This window comes from Botryllus schlosseri, chromosome 3, assembly GCF_051294905.1.
Source record: "Botryllus schlosseri isolate E-star chromosome 3, Bs_hap1, whole genome shotgun sequence".
NCBI lineage: Eukaryota > Metazoa > Chordata > Ascidiacea > Stolidobranchia > Styelidae > Botryllus > Botryllus schlosseri.
The window spans coordinates 25,560,652-25,580,371 of record NC_137238.1 but is presented as its reverse complement, the minus strand read 5'-3'; the positions used below and the strand labels follow the sequence as shown (position 1 = coordinate 25,580,371).

At 39.7% G+C, this 19,720-nt stretch overlaps 2 protein-coding genes across 2 annotated transcripts in view; one reads left to right on the top strand and one right to left on the bottom strand.

The window, feature by feature from the left end:
• The window catches only part of LOC145436528 (uncharacterized), a 62,981-nt gene extending 62,807 nt beyond the window's left edge, over positions 1-174 (bottom strand). The window contains exon 1 of the mRNA XM_080313891.1: positions 36-174. Coding sequence (XP_080170017.1) covers positions 36-174 — 139 coding nt within the window. The remainder of the gene's footprint in view (positions 1-35) is intronic.
• LOC145435413 (uncharacterized) overlaps positions 1-19,720 on the top strand; it is a 428,570-nt gene that overhangs the window by 386,177 nt on the left and 22,673 nt on the right. The gene's annotated exons all lie outside the window — the stretch shown is intronic.

Sequence of the window (19,720 nt, the reverse complement as noted above, 5' to 3'; positions counted from 1 at the left end):
ACGGAGAACATATGACTTCCAGTACTAATTCAAACATGAATCGTGTTTTACTTCCCTGTCTACGAGATAGTCCGCAGAAGGTTTGTCGTAGTATAACTTATTATTCCGAATACTCTTTTTGCCATGAAAATGATATCCTAAAAACGATGCCTCCCAAGCGAAATGTCCCACCATGATCTTATTGCAACTTGTCGATTGAATTCTGAAGTGAGTGAAGTTAATTTTCGGCACACAAGAGTCACTCATTCGAACCCAAAATTGTTGGCTTCACAGTTGATGTTAATAGCCCATGACACCACTAGATCTAAATATCATTTGCAGTTGCACATCTCAATATGGTAGCCTACTGCGTGGAACGATGTGTCCACGATCTTGCTATGGATCTGGGGTGGGCAAACAAAGGGCCGTGAAAACGGTTTGTGCAGCCCGTGAAGGCATCGGGAAGCGTCATGAACATGTGGAGATGAATATTTCCTTGTTGGCACAATAGCATGTCCTCGCGGCCAACATATTTGAAACGTTTCGGTTGCTAAGTATCCAACAAATAAAAACGAGAATCACTTAGTTTGGATCACAATTGTGATTTTGGATTAGAACTCACAGTGCTGTACTGAAAAAAAATGTTTTTGGGTGTGTTGTATATTCTTCCTCTAAGCGCAGTTAAGTGCAAATCATTCATACCTTCACTCTAAATCGAAATCGTCGATTGAGACACCACATTGCGTATTGGGATACACAATATTGGACAAACACATATAACTGGATGAAATATTTCTTCTCAGCGATCCAAGAATGTGTGCATGTGCACACATCACCAGAAAAGGTCGTCCAATGTGTATGTCAGCTCAGATGTTGCCGGCTGCCGCCGGTTGCATTCAGTATTGAAGTTTCTACGGCAGGGTGGGCAAACTACGGCCCGGGGGCCGCATGCGGCCCGCAACACCGTTCTGTGCGGCCCGCGAGAGTCTAAAGAAACTTTTTGAAAATATCCATAAAATGCGTAGTAAAAATCGAATTAATGCAGGGACTTCATTAAACATTTTCTTAGTATATTTCACCATGATAATTCTAAGGCAGTGGTTTTCAAACTGGTGGGTGGCTTGGGGTGGGGGTGGGGGGCTCGGGGCGTGAAAGCATCTGAAGGGGCGCGAAGCTGAGATCAACTGAAAAAAATTTCGCGTTCTGCGCTATTTACATCCAGTCCATAGTTATTGCTTTGTATTTAGTTTGAATTTCATATTTTATATGTCTCATCCACTCCACAGTCGTAACCTTCCATGCCATCAAACTATCCGTTAGGTTTGCTAGCATCCTGGTTGCGTTTTGTGATATGACGATAAGGGGGGTGCGAAATCTTCTACTATCATAAGGGGGCCGTGTCTTAAAAAGTTTGAGAACCACTGTTCTAACCCAACAAACACAAAACCGTAAAAGGATCATCCGGGATCATCTCGATTAGGTTCTGATTTTCTAAGTGTCGAGGGAATGTCTAAAATACGTAGTAGGATGGTCTTGTGGTTATATTCAATCAGAATAAATTGATACTCGGTGTTGTTCCATCTCATGCATTAGGCTTCGTTATATCCGGTAGTTAACCTAATAATGCAAATTTTCTATCTCTCGCTGGTATGACTAAAATACGTAGAAAGGATAACTTTGTCGGTACATTCAATCACGATGAATTCCTATCCGGTTTTGTTCGATCTCATGCGGTAGCTTCGTTCTATCCATTAAAAAAACAATGTTCTCCCTTCGTTTTATTGCGTTAGGATGTCACCGGTGTTGTATATTCGTGTTGTTGCTCTAAGGTCGAACAGTTTTGTGTTCTTCTGATATATATGATCTTCATTGTATATATATTCGCTCTTTCGGTAATCTCGCATGTTCAATGAGTATGGCTAATAGTTTTATTCAGAGAATAACTAAATAAGTGAGATGTTGTACGTTTAGGAATATGATTATCGATGCGTGACTTCTAGAATATTTCGGCGATTCAAATTTTACGTCATCGCGCCGGACAAAGATTTGACGGGCAACAGGTCGCAGCCAGGCATAGTTCGCTCTTTCTGTATGGTAAATGCCGTAAATATATAGGAATTGTGACTGACTGAGGTAGCGGGTTACAGGTATATACGCAGTAGCATATAGCTTATGGGGTATTTCGAATTGCCTGTAGTATATGACGCCTAGAGCTGTTTGACTTTCTGCAAAACAGGTGTAGACAACTATAGAAAAGTTTCAGCTTTTCCAGGCTAGAATTAGAGCTAAACCGTTTTTTCTGAATTAGATTACAATTATATTGCTGGCATTTCGCTCTAATTTAGTGAAATTAGACCACTATAATTATCTAGTTGTCCAAGTCGCTTCAAACATCTGAATTACCGGTACCTATACCTACGGTATATCATAATATTTATGCTTGAATTTTCTAGGTATATAAGTCATATAGATACATACCTGTAGAACACTGATTCGTGATTTTATAAAAGTTGGTGCAAGAATGGACATTTTCAACTTGATGTTGATTAATGGAGCAAAATTTGATATTTGAGTGCAATTACTCCTCGAATCCAGTGACAAGATTATTAATCGTTGAAACCAAACGCAGCTTGTTTATGTTGGCCCAGAGAATTTGGCTAGCCAGACCATATTGATAGAATATGGTCACAGTAAGATAATATTTTGGGCTAATTTACATGAACTTTCCAACATTTGATTTGATATGTCCGCTAAAACAGTTGTTATTCTGCTTTCGAATAAGACCTAAATTGCTGATTTCAATGGTAACTGTGTTTGTCAAAGGCTGTAAAGGTAATTTCTTTTCCATGTTAGATGTTTGTTTGTTTGTTTGTGGTGTTCATGGTGGTGGTTCGACTACACTGGTCATTTTACACCAGGCCGGTTCTTATTATTATCATTCCGTATCTGCCCGATTACCAGTGAACTCGGCACTTAGTGAATTCGCCGCACAAACTCGGCACTTGGTGAATTCGGCCGTGGTAGATCTCGTAGCGGTACCGGTCACCATGATTGGTTACTGGAAGGTTTGCCGGTGAACTTGGCACTTTGAGTGGTTGTCAATGTTGTATGGGGGTCAGGGCATGCGTAGATCACACAGTCACGGCGTGATTAGATCACAGATTGCGTAATCGCGGGAAATAACGCGACGCTCTTCACTTGGTGAACTCGGCCCTTGGAGGAATTGGCACTAGAACACCTTCGCATTAGAAATGCATTTAATATGAATGAACAGTATCAAAAAGGAAATTTAAACGTGTCGTGGCTCGCGGTAGATCTCGTAATCTTGGGATCCTTCAACCCTGTTATCGAGACACCCTAACCCCAGAGTGGAATCGTCTCTCCAAAGGCAAAATATAATTTATTTTGACGTGATCATGCGAAACATTTGTTGATGAGGAACACTGGCTTGTCGTGATCGATAAACGAAGAAGCGCCGCTTGATCTTCCACAGTTTCGATCTCACATACACCGCCAAGATCCATCTTCTCAAAACTTACACGACACAGGCCCGTCACTCACGCCATCGATTCCAAGCAGACCGCGCGTGGTCGGTACATGAGCGCTGCGTTATTTCCCGCGGCTACGCAATCCGTGATCTAATCACGCCGTGACTGCGTGATCTACGGATGCCCTGACCTCCTTACAAGATTGACGAATCACTTGATAATACTATTATTAATTCATATTAATAGCTGTTAATACACTTCATTACAAAATTTCCCGAGGGCCGAATTCACCAAGTGCCGAGTTCATGGGCAACCATTTGCCCACTTATAGCACGGCCCACTCCTACGCTTTTTAAGACATGGCTATGCGGATCAGATGGCGAGGAGGAGCCTAGATAAACGGTCAACACTTCGGTAGGAATTATGGAGTCGACGTGTCAGGCTCGAACCCGCAATTCATTGGTGTTTAGCTATAATGGAGGGTACCACTATAGAGTATGACTGGAGTGACGACTCGATTGTTCTCCCATTGTTAGCCGGCAGAATGGTCACGGTCAGATGGCTGCACCCAAAACAGGATCGCTCAGCGCTTGTTTCTATGGCGTTCAAGGCGAGTCGTCATGTATTTCTCGAAGTTGCGTCGTATTTAGTTGGACAGATCAACATTTAGGTAGCGGTGGCGAGTCGCTATGACTAGTGAATATTACCGTGTAGCCTATGTTACATTTCTCACGAGATTGATGTGATATTGTGGCTTTGATCCTTTATAGAGTTTGCTACGTATATAAATATAATGACAGAAGGTATATAGAATATCTGGTTCATGTGCATTGGCTATTGTGAGATGAATTCATGGAAAGGACGACTGAAGAATGCTACAAAGTGAACAAGTGGAAAGATATTGAACTATATCGATATGCAGTTCACAATAGCTTTGATTGAAAATATATCCTATATTACCTGCAGAAATTCGAGTATGAATATAACAAATAATATCGCAAAAGTCTTGTAGTCTTGTGTGCCTGTCCGATAACCGCAGAAACTCGAGTATGACTAGAACCAGAGCCTTGTGTAATGTCAATGTTCTGCTTGATCTCGATTCACAATAGTCAGAGCCTACTCCTTGGAAGTATGCAAAATCGCACTTGAATGGAACTCGTTGTCATTGCCAAAAATACAAGAATACCCTGGAATTCGCTTGGAAGGTTTCGACCAACGCATTGGTTTCCTTTTTTAGGTAGGGAATCTCGATGTGGATAGGCAGCATTTGCCACAGAGAGAAAAAACTGCCATACTAACACTACAATAAACTACATTCGCTTCATTTGCTGCATCTTTTCTTGGACATGGGTTCCTAGCCGACTTTTGTCCAAGGATTTTGATCACCATAAGCTTATGTTGTATTGGCACCTTTCCCTCTCTTTATAGCCTTACGCTGGCATAAGGCATTTACTGAGTAACTGACTCGGCTAATATCTGGATTCCTGCTTATCTCATCGAAGACCGCTGTTAACTTTTAACATTCGTGAATAATATTAATGAATCATGTCAACTGAAGTTACCAAAGATCTAAATGCTGCTTCCACAACATCAATGTTACGACTCTGAAAGATACTGATTCCATAACACCATTCAAAAGCCGAATTGCTAGCTTGACCATATATTCTTGGTCCATATTGATATAGAACTCTGAACATAGTGTTCACTTTTGGCCTTCTTGAAATTGGATGTAAATTTCACCGACTTTGTTACCAGTGGTAACTAGAGTGGAACCACATAGTCGGGTGGTTATAATGGGGCCCATGAACATGGAAGTATTTCCTGCCAAAAATCTCAACGTTTGTAACAGATATGCTGGAAAATATAAGAATATTTCAATCTACTCGGAATTGCTTCGCGGGTCGTATGAAATCGTCTGGCGGGCCGGATGCGGCCCGTATCTTTGACACCCCTGCTTTACATTATAGTAAACCCCACAGTGATTGCAGCAGCAATCGTCCGATTGGTAAAGAAATACCATGGCTTATACAATTTCAACAATAACAAAAAAGCAAAGACTTTCAAAGAGCATATTGTTCATTTTTTTTTCAATCTATCTCGCAAACATTTGGAAAATTGTGAGAACAGATGTTATTCAAGTGTCTCATTGCCTTGTCCGTGACATCCTCAACCCCATTTAGGCCTGAAACAGATTGAAGGGATACAGTATGAGTAAATTTATTATAGAATGGATCGCATTGAATTGCCTCAAGTACCCTGAAAAAAATTATCTTTTTCAGGGGTTTTGCCATTTCTTTAATGTGGATAACATAAAAGCGTACTTTGAGAAGATGACCTGAGTCAAGTCGAGTCAACAGAAAATCCTGACTCGAGTCTTACAACCCTGCTTCATGCAATGAGCATTCACTTTGAAGATAAATAGTAATTAAATAACTGGTTGGTGGTACAAAATTTTAATACTGCTTTCAAAAGTACCTTCATGATAAACGTTATTGAAACCCGAAGAACTTTTCGCGTGCCTATTAAAGAGCTAGCGGCACGATAAAGGAAGCAAAACAGAGTTGAATTCAAAACCAGATGGAGAATTATGACGCATTATTAATGTCGAATTTAGAAATAACATCAATGGAGCCAGAACACAGCAACAATGCAGTGCATAACAACGGTTGCGTAAAACAGTATGACATCGTGACACAATTCTTTAATTATTTATTATAGTGGTGCCCACCGTAAATACTATTTTATTCAAATCCAAATTTTTCGATGGCAATAACTCCGCTTGCACTTGTTTGAATCGAACCAAATTTGATGAACATCGTTTCTATACATAACCTAACACTTTCATGGGGTGAACAGAAAATTTTCAAATAGAAACTTTCTTTTCCTGTAGCAATGCGGCTACTGGTTGGAATTGAACCAAATTTGGTGTGTAGGCTTGAATTAGGTAACCTAACAATTTTATCAAGTAGCCAGAACGATTTGAGAAAAAAAGTCATTTTTTAAGAGCCCCAATGTCCATGTCAGAGAATCGTTTTAGGGTAAGCCTACTCACATGTCTCGCAGCGTTCTCTACATAATTGTCAATTGCGATACAAACTGTTCGCTTGTATTGGTTAAGCCATCCAACTTCGAATTGTAAAATGTTGGGAGTCTTGATATCAAATTTTTGAAAGGTGCACTTTGAGAAGATTTCGGAATCTGTCAAATTATGCAAAAAAATTTAGCAAATTCTTTGACATATTTCATCCATTTGGGACTCGATCAACGTAAAAGAATTAGTAATTATTTTATACAATATATTGTATTTGTAGTTGAAGTATAGTAATAATTCTTATGGTTACCGCACTTGTAACGATTCACGGCCATAACTGGAATAATTAGAATGATGTAAATTTCAAATTGTCGGGCATTTTGCAACAACATTGTCCTCAATTTTCAAGGTGCTGACCATTGGAGGAAGAATCACCCTTAAGCCGGGAATTCACGATCCGTAAACGCGGCTGACTGTTTCTCTCAAGAGAAAGGAAGAGAAAAAGGGAGCAGAAATAGCAAGAGTGTGACAAGTCGCGTCCATTCGCTTTAATGCGTATTTCCATCCGCGAAGCGCGAAGTAGTAGGTGGGAAAACTAATGGGCGTTTGGTTAGCGCTTTATAAGGTTGACTCCAGCGCTGTATTTGCTAAATGTTGCGGTGAAATAGGGGTGGTGTCATTTGGTATCAATATTGACTATTAAAAGACCATTTGTTAGTGGTCATGGATTTGTTCGGCCAGTATGCAGTAATTTCTGATGGTCACTTCCCGGGATTCTGTTCTCTAACCCCTCATGATGGTTATTCTGCTTCTAGTAAGACTGTCGATTCTAATGTTTTATCGTATCATTTTTCGGAGGTTTCGCTCGCTTTTTTTACAACGTTTTGCTCTCTGCTAGGTCAATTACTGGCTGAGTATCACTACAGCCTACGAAACTGCACTAATTCTCATTTTAATGTCATGCTGGTTATCTTGCTGTCAATTCTAATAATTTGTTAATGTCTATACCAGTGCCGCCACTCAAATGTTTTGTTCTCTGTACACAATATTGTTAGGTCTTCAGCTTTCCAGGCAGAGTATCATTCCACTTTCTAGACTTGAGTATGTCTCTCTCCAACTAGCCGCCAAATAACTGATTCATTTGGATTGTTGAATTGATCATTTTTGACAGAATGTGAAGAAATTTTAGCCAAGAATTCTTTTTGTGTTAGTGGCTGTTTTCAAAGATTGCTGAAGTAGTCATCGTTGATCTTGATAATCAAGTAGAAGTTGCCATTGAAGTCAGTTCTCTAGTCATATAATAATAAAAAATATAATAATAAAAACTTGAAAACTTGAGTGGAAATAGTCCAGAATCAAATCCATTTTAGTAAGTATGGGTGAAAAAAATGTAGGAGTCATTCGTTACTCGCTACCTCTGCCATTTTCGCAGTACGAATGTCTTAGCTAATAATCGTCATTTTCATTTTATTTCTACTGGGTGTTGAAAAGAAAACGCCAAAGGGATTATCATCATCAGACGATGAAACCTTCTGATTACTGACTGTTCTCATAGTTTCATTCATTGCTACTTGGCCCTACAAGTAATTTCGTTCGTTTCATTTTTTACACCGGCATTATTTACTTGCCAATTCGTTTTTAATTAAATTACCGCAAATGTGATTAATATGTAGTAGATAATGTGGTGTGTGTGTGTGTGTGTGTACGCAGCCGTGATACGGTTATGCCCAGTGGTAAAAAACAGGTTATTATATCAGGATGTTCTTTTAATGTAGGATCTACATTCTACTCACCATGTTTAAAGGTTGTAGCATCTGCATAATATTTACATTATTGAAGGACATGGAAAAGACATTGAATTGAGTCGACACAAGATCCCCCTTTCTACTACGTCCCGAGATCTAATATCTACTAAATCGAGCTCAGCTTTTCTACATCTTTGGTCTGTAAAGTGTTTACTGGGAAGGCAGATACTGCCAATATTCTTTTTTATGTTAATTTCTGGCGAGACAGTCCGATCTCAAGGCCCAGGCAATTTGAAAGGTTTCCACCGCTAAAGATTACAGAAATCCTAAACGAGATTGACATAATTTGGGTCACGAGTGTGATTTCAGATTGACCACTCCAGTATTAATTATGTCCGTGATGTGCTTATTCAAAACGATTCATGCGTGTCTTAGGTAGATTCGTTCTCTGTATGCGTAGAATCGTGGTATTTATATTTCATCTACACATAGTAGAAACGTGTTTGAAGCTAACATGTGTATGATGCTGTCCGCATTGTCTGTCCTGGAACTGCACCAAAAGTTGAATTAGTAAATCTATGAACAGATCACTGCACACATATTTAAAAATCAATCCTGTTCCAAGAATCGGGACAACCGTCTTTCGTCTCTATAGTTTCGACGAATTGGTTATTCAGGTCGACCAGCCTATCAAATATCGCCATTACGTTTCTGACGCGTGTACGATATCATCAAAGCAATGTTTGGTGTGTTTTAAATAAAAACATATATTATCTCCATGTCATCACTATATAATCAAATACCAATATTGCGTTGGTTTATAATTAGAATTCTATATAGTGCGGCCCGCGAATGAATTCAGATATTGAATGCGGCCCGCGAGCTCAATAGTTTGCCCACCCCTGGTCTACGGTAAGCTTCATCACCGACTCCAACTCCGACTTCGTCTCCACACATTTTCAATGGACCGACTCCGACGCCCGAGTATTTTAACGTACCGGCTCCGATTCCAACAGTAGTACCAATTTACTTCGAAAATTATATGCCACAGTGACGGTTAAATGACTATCATATAACCATTAAACATATGCAAACATATGATTAACGATGGCATGCAAAATTGTTTCATTGAGGCACAGCTCAAATTACTCACCATGCATGAAAGATTGCCTTTCTGAATATCCTTCCTATTTCATATTTTATCAGTTTTTATAACATGGACTCTCTAATAACCTAATATGTATGAATCATTCAAACACGACATATACCTTATCCTGTATAATTAGAATGTGTCTAGTGTAGTGTAGTGTAGTGTAGTGAGTCAGCAAATAATACATAGATGCATCTTACTAATTTTCTCATTACACACTGTACTGATTACAAGCACACACACTCTCACTACTAATAGACATTGGTCATAAACGTTGGACATTGGTCATAAATTTAGGAAGTAGTCAAATAGCATATGTCTAGTCTACATGCACTGAGTCAAGTATTCAATGACTATGACTTGCAATCTTTCTTAATCATTTGTTTGACCCAAGCAGCTAAGCTACACAACAAATATTCTTTAATTTTGTCAAGCGGGAAGGAGCGTTTGGTTATATTTACAATTACATCAATTTTACCACCAGACGATATATTTGCTATGTCACAATATCAAGGTATAATTCCAAAAAATGCATCAATAAGTGACTGCATCGTGAAGAGGCATGTTGTTTCTTTCATCCTCTATGCAACTGAATTGTAACTTGCAAATAATGTCCAATTTTATCTATGTCAGGGGTGGTCAACTTTTTCGGCCAAAGGGCCATATGAGATTTACGAACCATTGCGCGGGCAACTTGAATGTTGATAACCATTTTTAGTCGTCCGATAGGAACGAACCGAATTAGGTCACATTGAAAACAAGAATTATATGACTACACTTTTAAATTGATAACAATTATGTCATGAAAACTCCTTGCGCAACTGTACAGTGTGCACTGTGCAGTCATGCCCTGGTCACGCGAAGCACGAAATTTTGTCAAAAGTGATGAATGAATTTAATCAATTAATATATTACTTGTATGTATTGTGTATCAGACATGGGGTAATCGTGATTAGTAATCGTAATCGATTACGACGATTACAGCATTTCCAAGTAATCGCAATCGATTACATTCGAAAAAAATCCGAAGTCATCGTAATCGTAATCGATTATTTCACATATCTAATCGATTTCTTGGTGAAAGAACGATTACTTTTTATTTGTAGAATGACTATTGGCTGAAACTGAACAGTGAACAAGGAAGAGTGCCATATTATACCATGTTATTGGTAGGAGATGTCGGCTTTTCAAGCCCCACTGCTCATTATCACGTCACAAGCATTAGCTTTGCTCGTCGATGATTACGTAACGAATTATCCACACATAGTAAATATATATTCGATATATATGTAACCGTGGGATTCTAAGAATCGTCGGCATGTCGTATATCAGGTTAATAATATACTCCCGACATCACCATCTAACACAGGCCTGGGCAATGCGGCCCGTGGATCGATTCTGTGTGCCCCGCCAAAGGTTGCTTGAAATTTAAAATATAAAACCTACTTTATAATGTTGTAAAGTAAAGTCAATGAAGCAAATTATGCCGTTAGAATTAAAGTCACAAGAAGTCACCAAACCTTCTTTGTTGCTATTGTCACATTACGCATTACACGGTCTGTGTTTCAAATTGTACGTGATGTGTATCCAAATCCATAATTCGTAAAACAAGTGAATCAGTGCTCACTGCTCATCATTTCTCTGAATATATCACCACCCATAAAGGATGTCAAAAAAGAAAGCTGAAAGTTGAAATTCAATGATGGCTAATAACTGCAACTTTGGCTAAACAACGAGGCCATTTCGGCAAGCTGCACAGTGCCCACGTCTCGGAAACCAGCTACCAAGACAATAAGCTAGGCTATATATTACCCTCAGGACCGTAACACCCGTACCCCAAACCCCCCAATTGGATGGCGAGCTCGACGGGCGCCCAAAATTATTTTGTGAATGAACATAAATTATAGGGTATTATTTTGAAAATTTATGCAACTTCATTCAATTTTTTTTGGCGCTCGGTGCGATTTAAAGATCAATTGTTTTTAGAATTGGGCATTTCGGCGTTAGCCATTACCGCGCCACGAAGCACCAAAATAAATGAACTTTAGGCCAACACGGGATTCCGAAAAGGCACTGCAATTGCAACTGCTGATCAAATTAACTAAGTAAAGGGAAAAAAGCTCGACGGCGAGAAAACCTTGGCCGAAAAGGACTGCTCTTATGTTGACCGAAAACCTCGAAGTCCAATGGTCCATAGGCAATATTTGCCAGTGAAGAAATACTAATCGGGAATCGGGTGCGTCTTTTTAATTTGGTACGCTTTGGCGATTTCAATATCTTTTCACATAGCAGACGAGAGGTCACGAAATAACAACATGTAGCGAAGTAATGATACCAACTGGCGCTCCCGAATATTAAAAAATATAGCAATATATATGCAATTACCAATATTATTGACCGATTAAATCATGAATCATGAAAAAATTCTGCGCTTAGCGCGATTAGGGCATAAACGTTTCCAATTAGTGTATACAAGACATCTCGTGCATCGTGGGTGCAACTCTATGGGGGGCCCAAGACCAACGCTTGGGGGGATGACGACGGGTTGTTTCGGTCATTCCAAGTACATTTTAATGTATTGATATAAAAACGCGGATAGGGGTTTAAAGAGACTGTAAAATGTATCATGTTTAACATTGTTTCAAAATATGACAGCAAATAAATATTTTTTGGGTAATTAACCTTCACTTTGTCGTTCCCCAATATCAACACATCCACTGAGCACCAATTCGTGTAATTCACTGCTCCCAATCTAGAAATAAAATCAATACGCTGGATATTCTAAAATTTCTGACTCGGCCCGCCAACATATTTCTGCTTTTCATTTGGCCCGCGGAGAAAAATAATTGGCCGCCCCTGATCTAACAGCATAATAATAACCGCCACTCTGCCTAGTTTTAAATCAGGGGTCACCAACACGCGGCCCACGAGGTCATATTTTGCGGCCCGCGGGTTGATTTGAGATTCGGAAGAAAACTAAAAAAAACATTTTGAAATGCTGAAATTGACTACAGTCTCAACATATATTGTTGTTCAAAATAAGCTTTTCTCCTTGCCCAATATCACTAATCGTCATCAGTCGTTGGCGTTTTGGCATTCCATCGAGGACAAATAAGCTGATATGAATGACCAAATTGACCATATTGCCTTGCCGTGCAATGGTCCGAACACTGCCAAGACTGAACTCACTAGTAAACAGCTTAGGGCATTGGTTCTCAAAATGGGGGTAAGCATCTGAAGGGGACGCGGAGCTTCGGTCAACTGAATTTTTTTCGCGCTATGCGCGATTTACCTCAAGTTCATAGTTATTGATCCGTGTATAGTGCGGATTTCATATTATATAATTCTTTTATCAACAGTCATTACCCTCCATGCCATCAAATTATCCGTTGGGATTGCTAGCATTCTGGTCGTATTTTGTGACGCGACGGTTGGGGACGCGAGAAAATTTTCAGTATCATAAAGGGGACCGTGTCTAAAAAAGTTAGAGAACTACTGGCTTCTCTACTAGCTCAAGCTCTACATGTAGATGGTCTTTCAGCAACTAACGTATATCGCAAGCCTCGATATCGATTCTTTAATCGCTGGAAAGCGTTTCGTGCACAGCTCAGAGTTCAAAATAACATGAAATTGAGGATAATGATTTTCTGTTGTATTTGGATTCTTTCAATAAAATATTACTTCTTTCGTTGACACTATGCCAATCCCCTATTTTAGGTAGCACAGCGTTGTACTGTCGTAGAGTTTTTAAACGAGGTTGACCATTTGATATCGATATTGAATTCATGCGGCCCGCGGCCGCTACGAAATTTGAAAAGTGGCCCGCGACCCGTTTTGAGTTGGCGACCCCTGTTTTAAATAGTAACGTTTCTATGTTTGGTTATGCAGTTTTACGGTTGAGTATAAGCCTATGACTGCGTTCACTGGACAAAGATTTGAAATTTTGTACTCTTCAAATATTACGATTTCCACATCAAATCGTTACAAATCAACGTCTGTTGATATAAATCATGACCGGGTTGTTCTTTGCTGTTGCGAGTAAAAGGCAGTTCGCATTATATGTGTTAAATGGATTGTAGGCAATATGCATGCGTAAATGCGTATGTTCATCGTTCAACTGCGAGAAATATTATGCAATATTGCAGAATTTTATGTTCACTTTATCTTATTTATTCTAGTATGCCCCTACCTGAAACAGGCACCAATCGGTATTTCGCAATTCTTTACCGGGGCCTTCGTATATGCCCTATCTTTACTCGACATTTGAATGTGCCGTTATAGCCATTCGCCGTTATAGCCATAGCCACACCATATTAGCTTGCGTTGTAGCTAGAATCAGGACCAAAACAGCAGCCCCCGCAGGGTGATCAATCAAACGTCTGGGGGGCGATTCCCCCCAATACCTCTGTTTTACAGTCGACCTTGCCACAACAACTGAAAGACACGATTGAGTCAATATGCATTCGGTGTGTAATCAACAATTATAACATCTTCGGACGGGCCCGTTGATATTATTACTTTGTTGCATGTACGGTTGCATTTAAAACAAAAATCAATTTAAACAAACGTTTAAAACAAGGCCCATGTTTTAAACATGTTTTTATTGTTTTTTTTGTTTTTGTTTTTGCCATGACGTTACTAATATTTAATTGCGACATCGCAGTGGATTGGCGTTGGCAATTGAAAATATAGGATAAACATGGCTCTTTCGACGAAAACGGCTTCCGACCACTGTCATAAACAAACTAAAAATATATTTAACGAGGTCTTCACCGTTATGCAGCATTTTTACGGTCGGCGGTAATCATCATCAGAACACCCATTCTGTACCAATGATCAATATCTACATGTTAAAAATGTTGCACCGACAACGATTGTAAGGGTTCCAGCCTTCCCACATCGTATAGATAGACTATTATGGGTGAAAACCGTTCGTGGGCTCATACTACATGGTCTTTCCTATACGTAGGCCTATTTAAACACTTACGGTATAATTAGACAACGTTTGAAAAAAACAGTTTTTTTAAAGGCATTTGTTTAAAACATTGTTTAAAACTTGTTTTAAACAAACTGTTTTAAAACACCGTTTGTTTTAAATGCAACCCTAGTCGCATGTTGTTAACTGGCGATCTCCCGCCTAGTCAAAAGATATTGTAGTCGAACAAACGTTGCAGACTAAACTGAACGAAAAACATTTCGTGAGACGCATACACAAATTGTCTTTTCTTCACGGGATGTATCATTTTCCTCTATGGGTACACCGGGTGGCATTGTACTGCGGGGCTTATGTTAGGATAGGACTATTCGTCGCGCCCATTCAGCGCAGCTATGGACAATGGACAGTGGACACTGGATAGTGAACACATATACATGGACGTTTCGGCCAAGATCTTTCTTTGGTAGCACATGTTGGTCATACGTCTGTATATGTCTTGGTGTCGTGGCGCGGTAGTGGTCGGCACCGAAATTTCGATTTCTATATATTATGCATACTATTTTCTTGATGGGGAGGGGTATGCACATTAAAATCAAGATATCTAGCGACATGAAATCGCGAAGGGTGAGGAAAATTTTCAAGTTAAATTAATCATTCAAAAAGACTCTTTAACTTATTTTGATTTACGAAATAATTTGACCCTCTTTGAGCTCGCGCCCCACCGAATAAGGGGGTTTGGTGTGCGGCAGTTATGGCCCTTTTTAGAGTGCAAATCGTTGGATCTGAGAAATCGTCATCTATAAAGTTATGTAATGGTATATAGTGACGTAGCAAGCGAATGATAATTGTTCTCTCATGAGGCCTTTTCATCACAAGTTGTATTGTCTTCCAATATGTCTTCAAAAATAATTAGAAAAAGTAAATGTAATCGTGAGTAATCGTGATTACTTTTCAAATGTAATCGTAATCGTAATCGACTACTTCCAGATTTTGCTGTAATCGTAATCGTAATCGTAATCGCGTGATACCGAAGTAATCGTAATCGCAATCGATTACATTCATAAAGTAATCACCCCATGTCTGTTGTGTATTGGGCTCATTTGGCAATGGACATGATATTATTTGGCTTTTTCGACATAGCAATATCGACGGTTTCGGTGAACATGCCTCTGTCATTTTGTGCAAATGTTTCATCGCCGACGATCTCGCATCGAGCGCACAAGCACAGTCGCATGTTGGACGACACGTTATCTCCTAACTGCGAGTATATAGTTGGACTAAATCATGTAAATTACGCGTATTTATAATTTCCAGGAGGGGTTCCAATACTAAATGCAAGAAATGTGACAATAAATCATGCGAAATGCTCAAAAAATTGCAAGTCAAATAAATCTGCTACGGAATATTCTACTTTATGGTCATATACGAATATCTGCGATGAATGTGACTGGCCCCTGGTTACGCCAATGCGTCGAACCTGATGTTTTATTCATCCTCAAATTTCGCGGTCAGGCTAATCAAATTTTGGTTGGTCTTTCAATTTTACCTGATGTGATAAGTCACTTCGGAAATTACCTCGCAGGCCACATTTGGCCTGCGGGGCCGCACGGTTCGGCCACCCCTGATCTGTATCGTTACTAATAACAGCGATTGATGATACATAAAAATCCTATTATAGTTGTTGTTATTATTAGTAATTCAAAAACACCTTTGAAAGCAATTGTTTTCATTATAATGAAGTTGGAGTCGGAGTCGAAGTCAGGGTCATTTTCACAAACTCCGACTCCGCCTCCAATCAGTATTTTTTCCACGACTCAAACTCCGACTCCAGCCACCACAGTTTTCATGACTCCAACTCCATCAAGCGAAAATTAGCCAAACTCCGACTCCGACTCCACAGCCCTGGTTATAATACCGGTACTGCGCTCCTCAATATCTTGAAATGGTGCGATTTGTTTAGATCAAGGGTCGGCAACCTACGGCCCGTGGGCTGGATCCGGCCCGCCAAGCGAAATCGTCCGGCCCGCGACGATATAACTAGTTACCACGAGAATACGGCCCGCCGTTTCGCAATGAGTTCCAATCTTCAGTGCAGCACTGCTTGCAATAAATGCGGCATTGCTCCGATATAAAGTATCCTACGTCGCATTAGTCTATTGTTACGCCATAAAACTGGGGCGAAGGCGGTCGACTATAGTAGCCTATCTCGTACGAAAAGTAGGAGATGGAGAATGTCTGTGGAGTAGACTAGACCAGTTCTTATCAAGCGGGTGTATCGCACAACCGAGGGTATACCATACTTTTTAAGGGTTTGCCACTCAGATGGGGTGCGACAATGAAGGTGCCGTTCCTTTGCTCAGACGCAATGACAACATCTCATACTTTCCCTGTTTCATTATAGATAACTAGCATCCGTAGGTTAGTCATCTGTAGTTTAATTCACCAGAAGACGTTTTACGCCAAGACAACAAACCTGAATAGTGTTTTGGACCGACAGTTAGCCTACCTCAGATATTACTAGAAACCGAGCATCGATATGGCGATGTCTTGTATATATATGCCATGTTAGCGCATTAAGTCGAGAAGCTATGCTTGCACGATTGTATGAAATGAGAAATGAAATAGCAACTTTCCTTGAAAATACAAACATCGCCGACTCATAATCTTGTCACCGAAAATGGGTATCTAATCTAGCTTTCGTAGTACATTTAACGTCACATCTAAACAAATTGTATTTGCAACTCCAGGGGGAAACAACTAAATATATGAGATGTTGAGACGCATTCGAAACAAAACTGCGACTATGGGAATGCCAACAGTACAAAGAAAATTATGCTCACTTTCCTATACTGGAGGAGAGTAAACCCAGTACCAGCACTATACATTTGTAACTGTGATACGAAATTTAATTACTGAATTTCCACCCGCTTTTCCGACATTCGTTCTGTACAAAATAAATTCTGACTACTCAGTACTCCGTTTAATGTGGACGCCATAACCATTGCCAGAATATATCAAATGGGCCCATTTGAAATGCGATGCAGTTGAGTTGAATGACAAATTTCATACAAAGAGCATATCGCTGAATGACTTCGACAAAGAGTACGTTCTTGAAATGGGTCTTCATCCCAGCTTGACTTTTGTTCACAACAATGAAATTCACGAAGAGCAAGCTAAGATCACGTATTCCAACGCCCAATTAGAATATGGTCTGATTCTTGCTTCATCTGAGTTGTTACTAGGGCTGGGCACAATGATTCGAGTACTCGAATCTGAATCGAGTATTAATTTTAATGATTCGAGTCGAGTAGTAAAAGACGATTTTTTCGAGTACTGAAATTATATGCTCCTCGCAACTGATAGTTAATTTACTAACGAGAATTATAGTTTTGATACGATTTTCCGCTGAGAAGGCCTTGAAACCTTGATTGGCCGTGTCGCAGCATACCAGACATAGTACAAAAGCTACGAACGTTACAGGAAATAACACATTTTCGAAGTCATGATCATCCCACAACATTGCCAAGAAGTGCAATGAAATCGGTATGGTCGAAAAAATACCAAATAAATTTTAATGTGACGGATAACAGGCATTATGTTCTTTGTGGTGGCATAAAAGGTACATATTTGAATTTCGACATAGTATATTATGTTGTGACGTCATAATGAGTGATACTCGATTACTCGACTCGACTCGAAGCATATTAGGTGATTCAGAATCGAATCACTCAGGTACTCGATTTTGCCCAGCCCTAGTTGTTACCAGAAGTTGAAAACCTTTCACAAAGCAAGCTGCGCCCAGTGTCACATTTATCCTGCGTTGTTGAAGTGTAAATACATGTGTTTTGCTCTTTTTGTGAATTATATGATTGAGATTGCAGCATTGCAGGGTAATATACCGACGTGAGCTATGAATATAGTATTAAGAAAAATTCCGGCCCGCCAAAATGCTGCGCACTCGAAATTTGTCCCGTGACTAGCAAAAAGTTGCCGGCCCCTGGTTTAGATGTAACTGCAGAAACGAGCGTATGTAGCGACGTTATCAGCAGAAATTCACTTTTTATCAAATATACCTAATTGCTTCAAATTCGATATTGGTGCGTTCGTTACCAGTCCGTCCGTCGTTGATCAAGTTTAATGGGGTGTAGAAGGTTCCCCTTAAAACGAATCAATTAAACTCGAAATTAGTGCCACTGACAATCTGATGGTGCATCAATATCTGAAAGATTAATTCAACGCCGTGCACTGTACAAGTCACAAACCAATTTGGTTTAGCGCATGTGTATAAACATTAAACAATTAAACATGGTTACTGGTTCGTTAGAAAAGGTGGTGTCAACGAGGCAACATTCTCAATTTTTAGAACAATTATCGTAAAATCATGTGAATTCAGCAATCAGTAAAATCATAGCATCTTATGAAATACATCGGTGCCAGAGCTACTGTTCATAGAACCGGCTCCAGCTCCTACTGAATTTTATTTAGAGCTCTGGCTCCCAAGAAATGCACGGCTTCGGCTCCTTGCTACGGCTCCGAAGCCCTGGGAGATACGCAAATCAATATATTAAGCGAAAAGCTTTGTTGCCGCAATTTGAAAGACCATTTGATCACGACCATCCTATTTACGGGCAGAGTTTATAAAATTATGAGATGTAAGATAAATTAACTGAATTAATTCAAATGTTCGAGACAACAGTAAATTATGTCGTGTATGTCGTCTTCACAAAAGTACGTGTAAGAGTTAGGTTTAACAAAGTAAGCCTTTAACTGAAACGTATTTAAAGGTGATATGCTGTTATGACGCTGTCAGCATTGTGCCTTCTGGTGTTCTACAAAGACAGAATCAGCATATATCTATGAGCAGATCGCTGTTCCCATATTCGAATCTCCATCCTTTCTTCAAAATCGGAACAACCTTCTTTGGTACCTAATTTTGACGAATTGAATGAGGGTGCCAGCGTATATAATCTCGGTAATATTTCTGATGCCCATTGGCTTATTAAATAAATGTTTAAATTGTTTGTGTATTGTCTTCATGTCTTCGGTTACTATATGGTTATTGCATAATCAAATAAATGTTTGTGTAATGGCTAATAGTTCGGATTATACTGTATAATACGGCCAGTGAAGGGATTCGGATATTGAATGTGACCCGCGAGCTGAAACGTTTGTCCACCCCTGCTACAGAGCAATGGTGTCCCGCCTTTTTACCGTCCACGACCGAATAACGATCAATTCTATAGCCTACGGCGGCATGAGAAAGGTCAGTCGTGAAGGACAAGCTAAACTACATATATCCACGTCGAGGATGCCGGGGGTTCTCGCAACGCCCATGTGGTTTTTATGTCATCACTGTTCGCTTGTGAAATACCTTGAGAATGACAGTCGAAA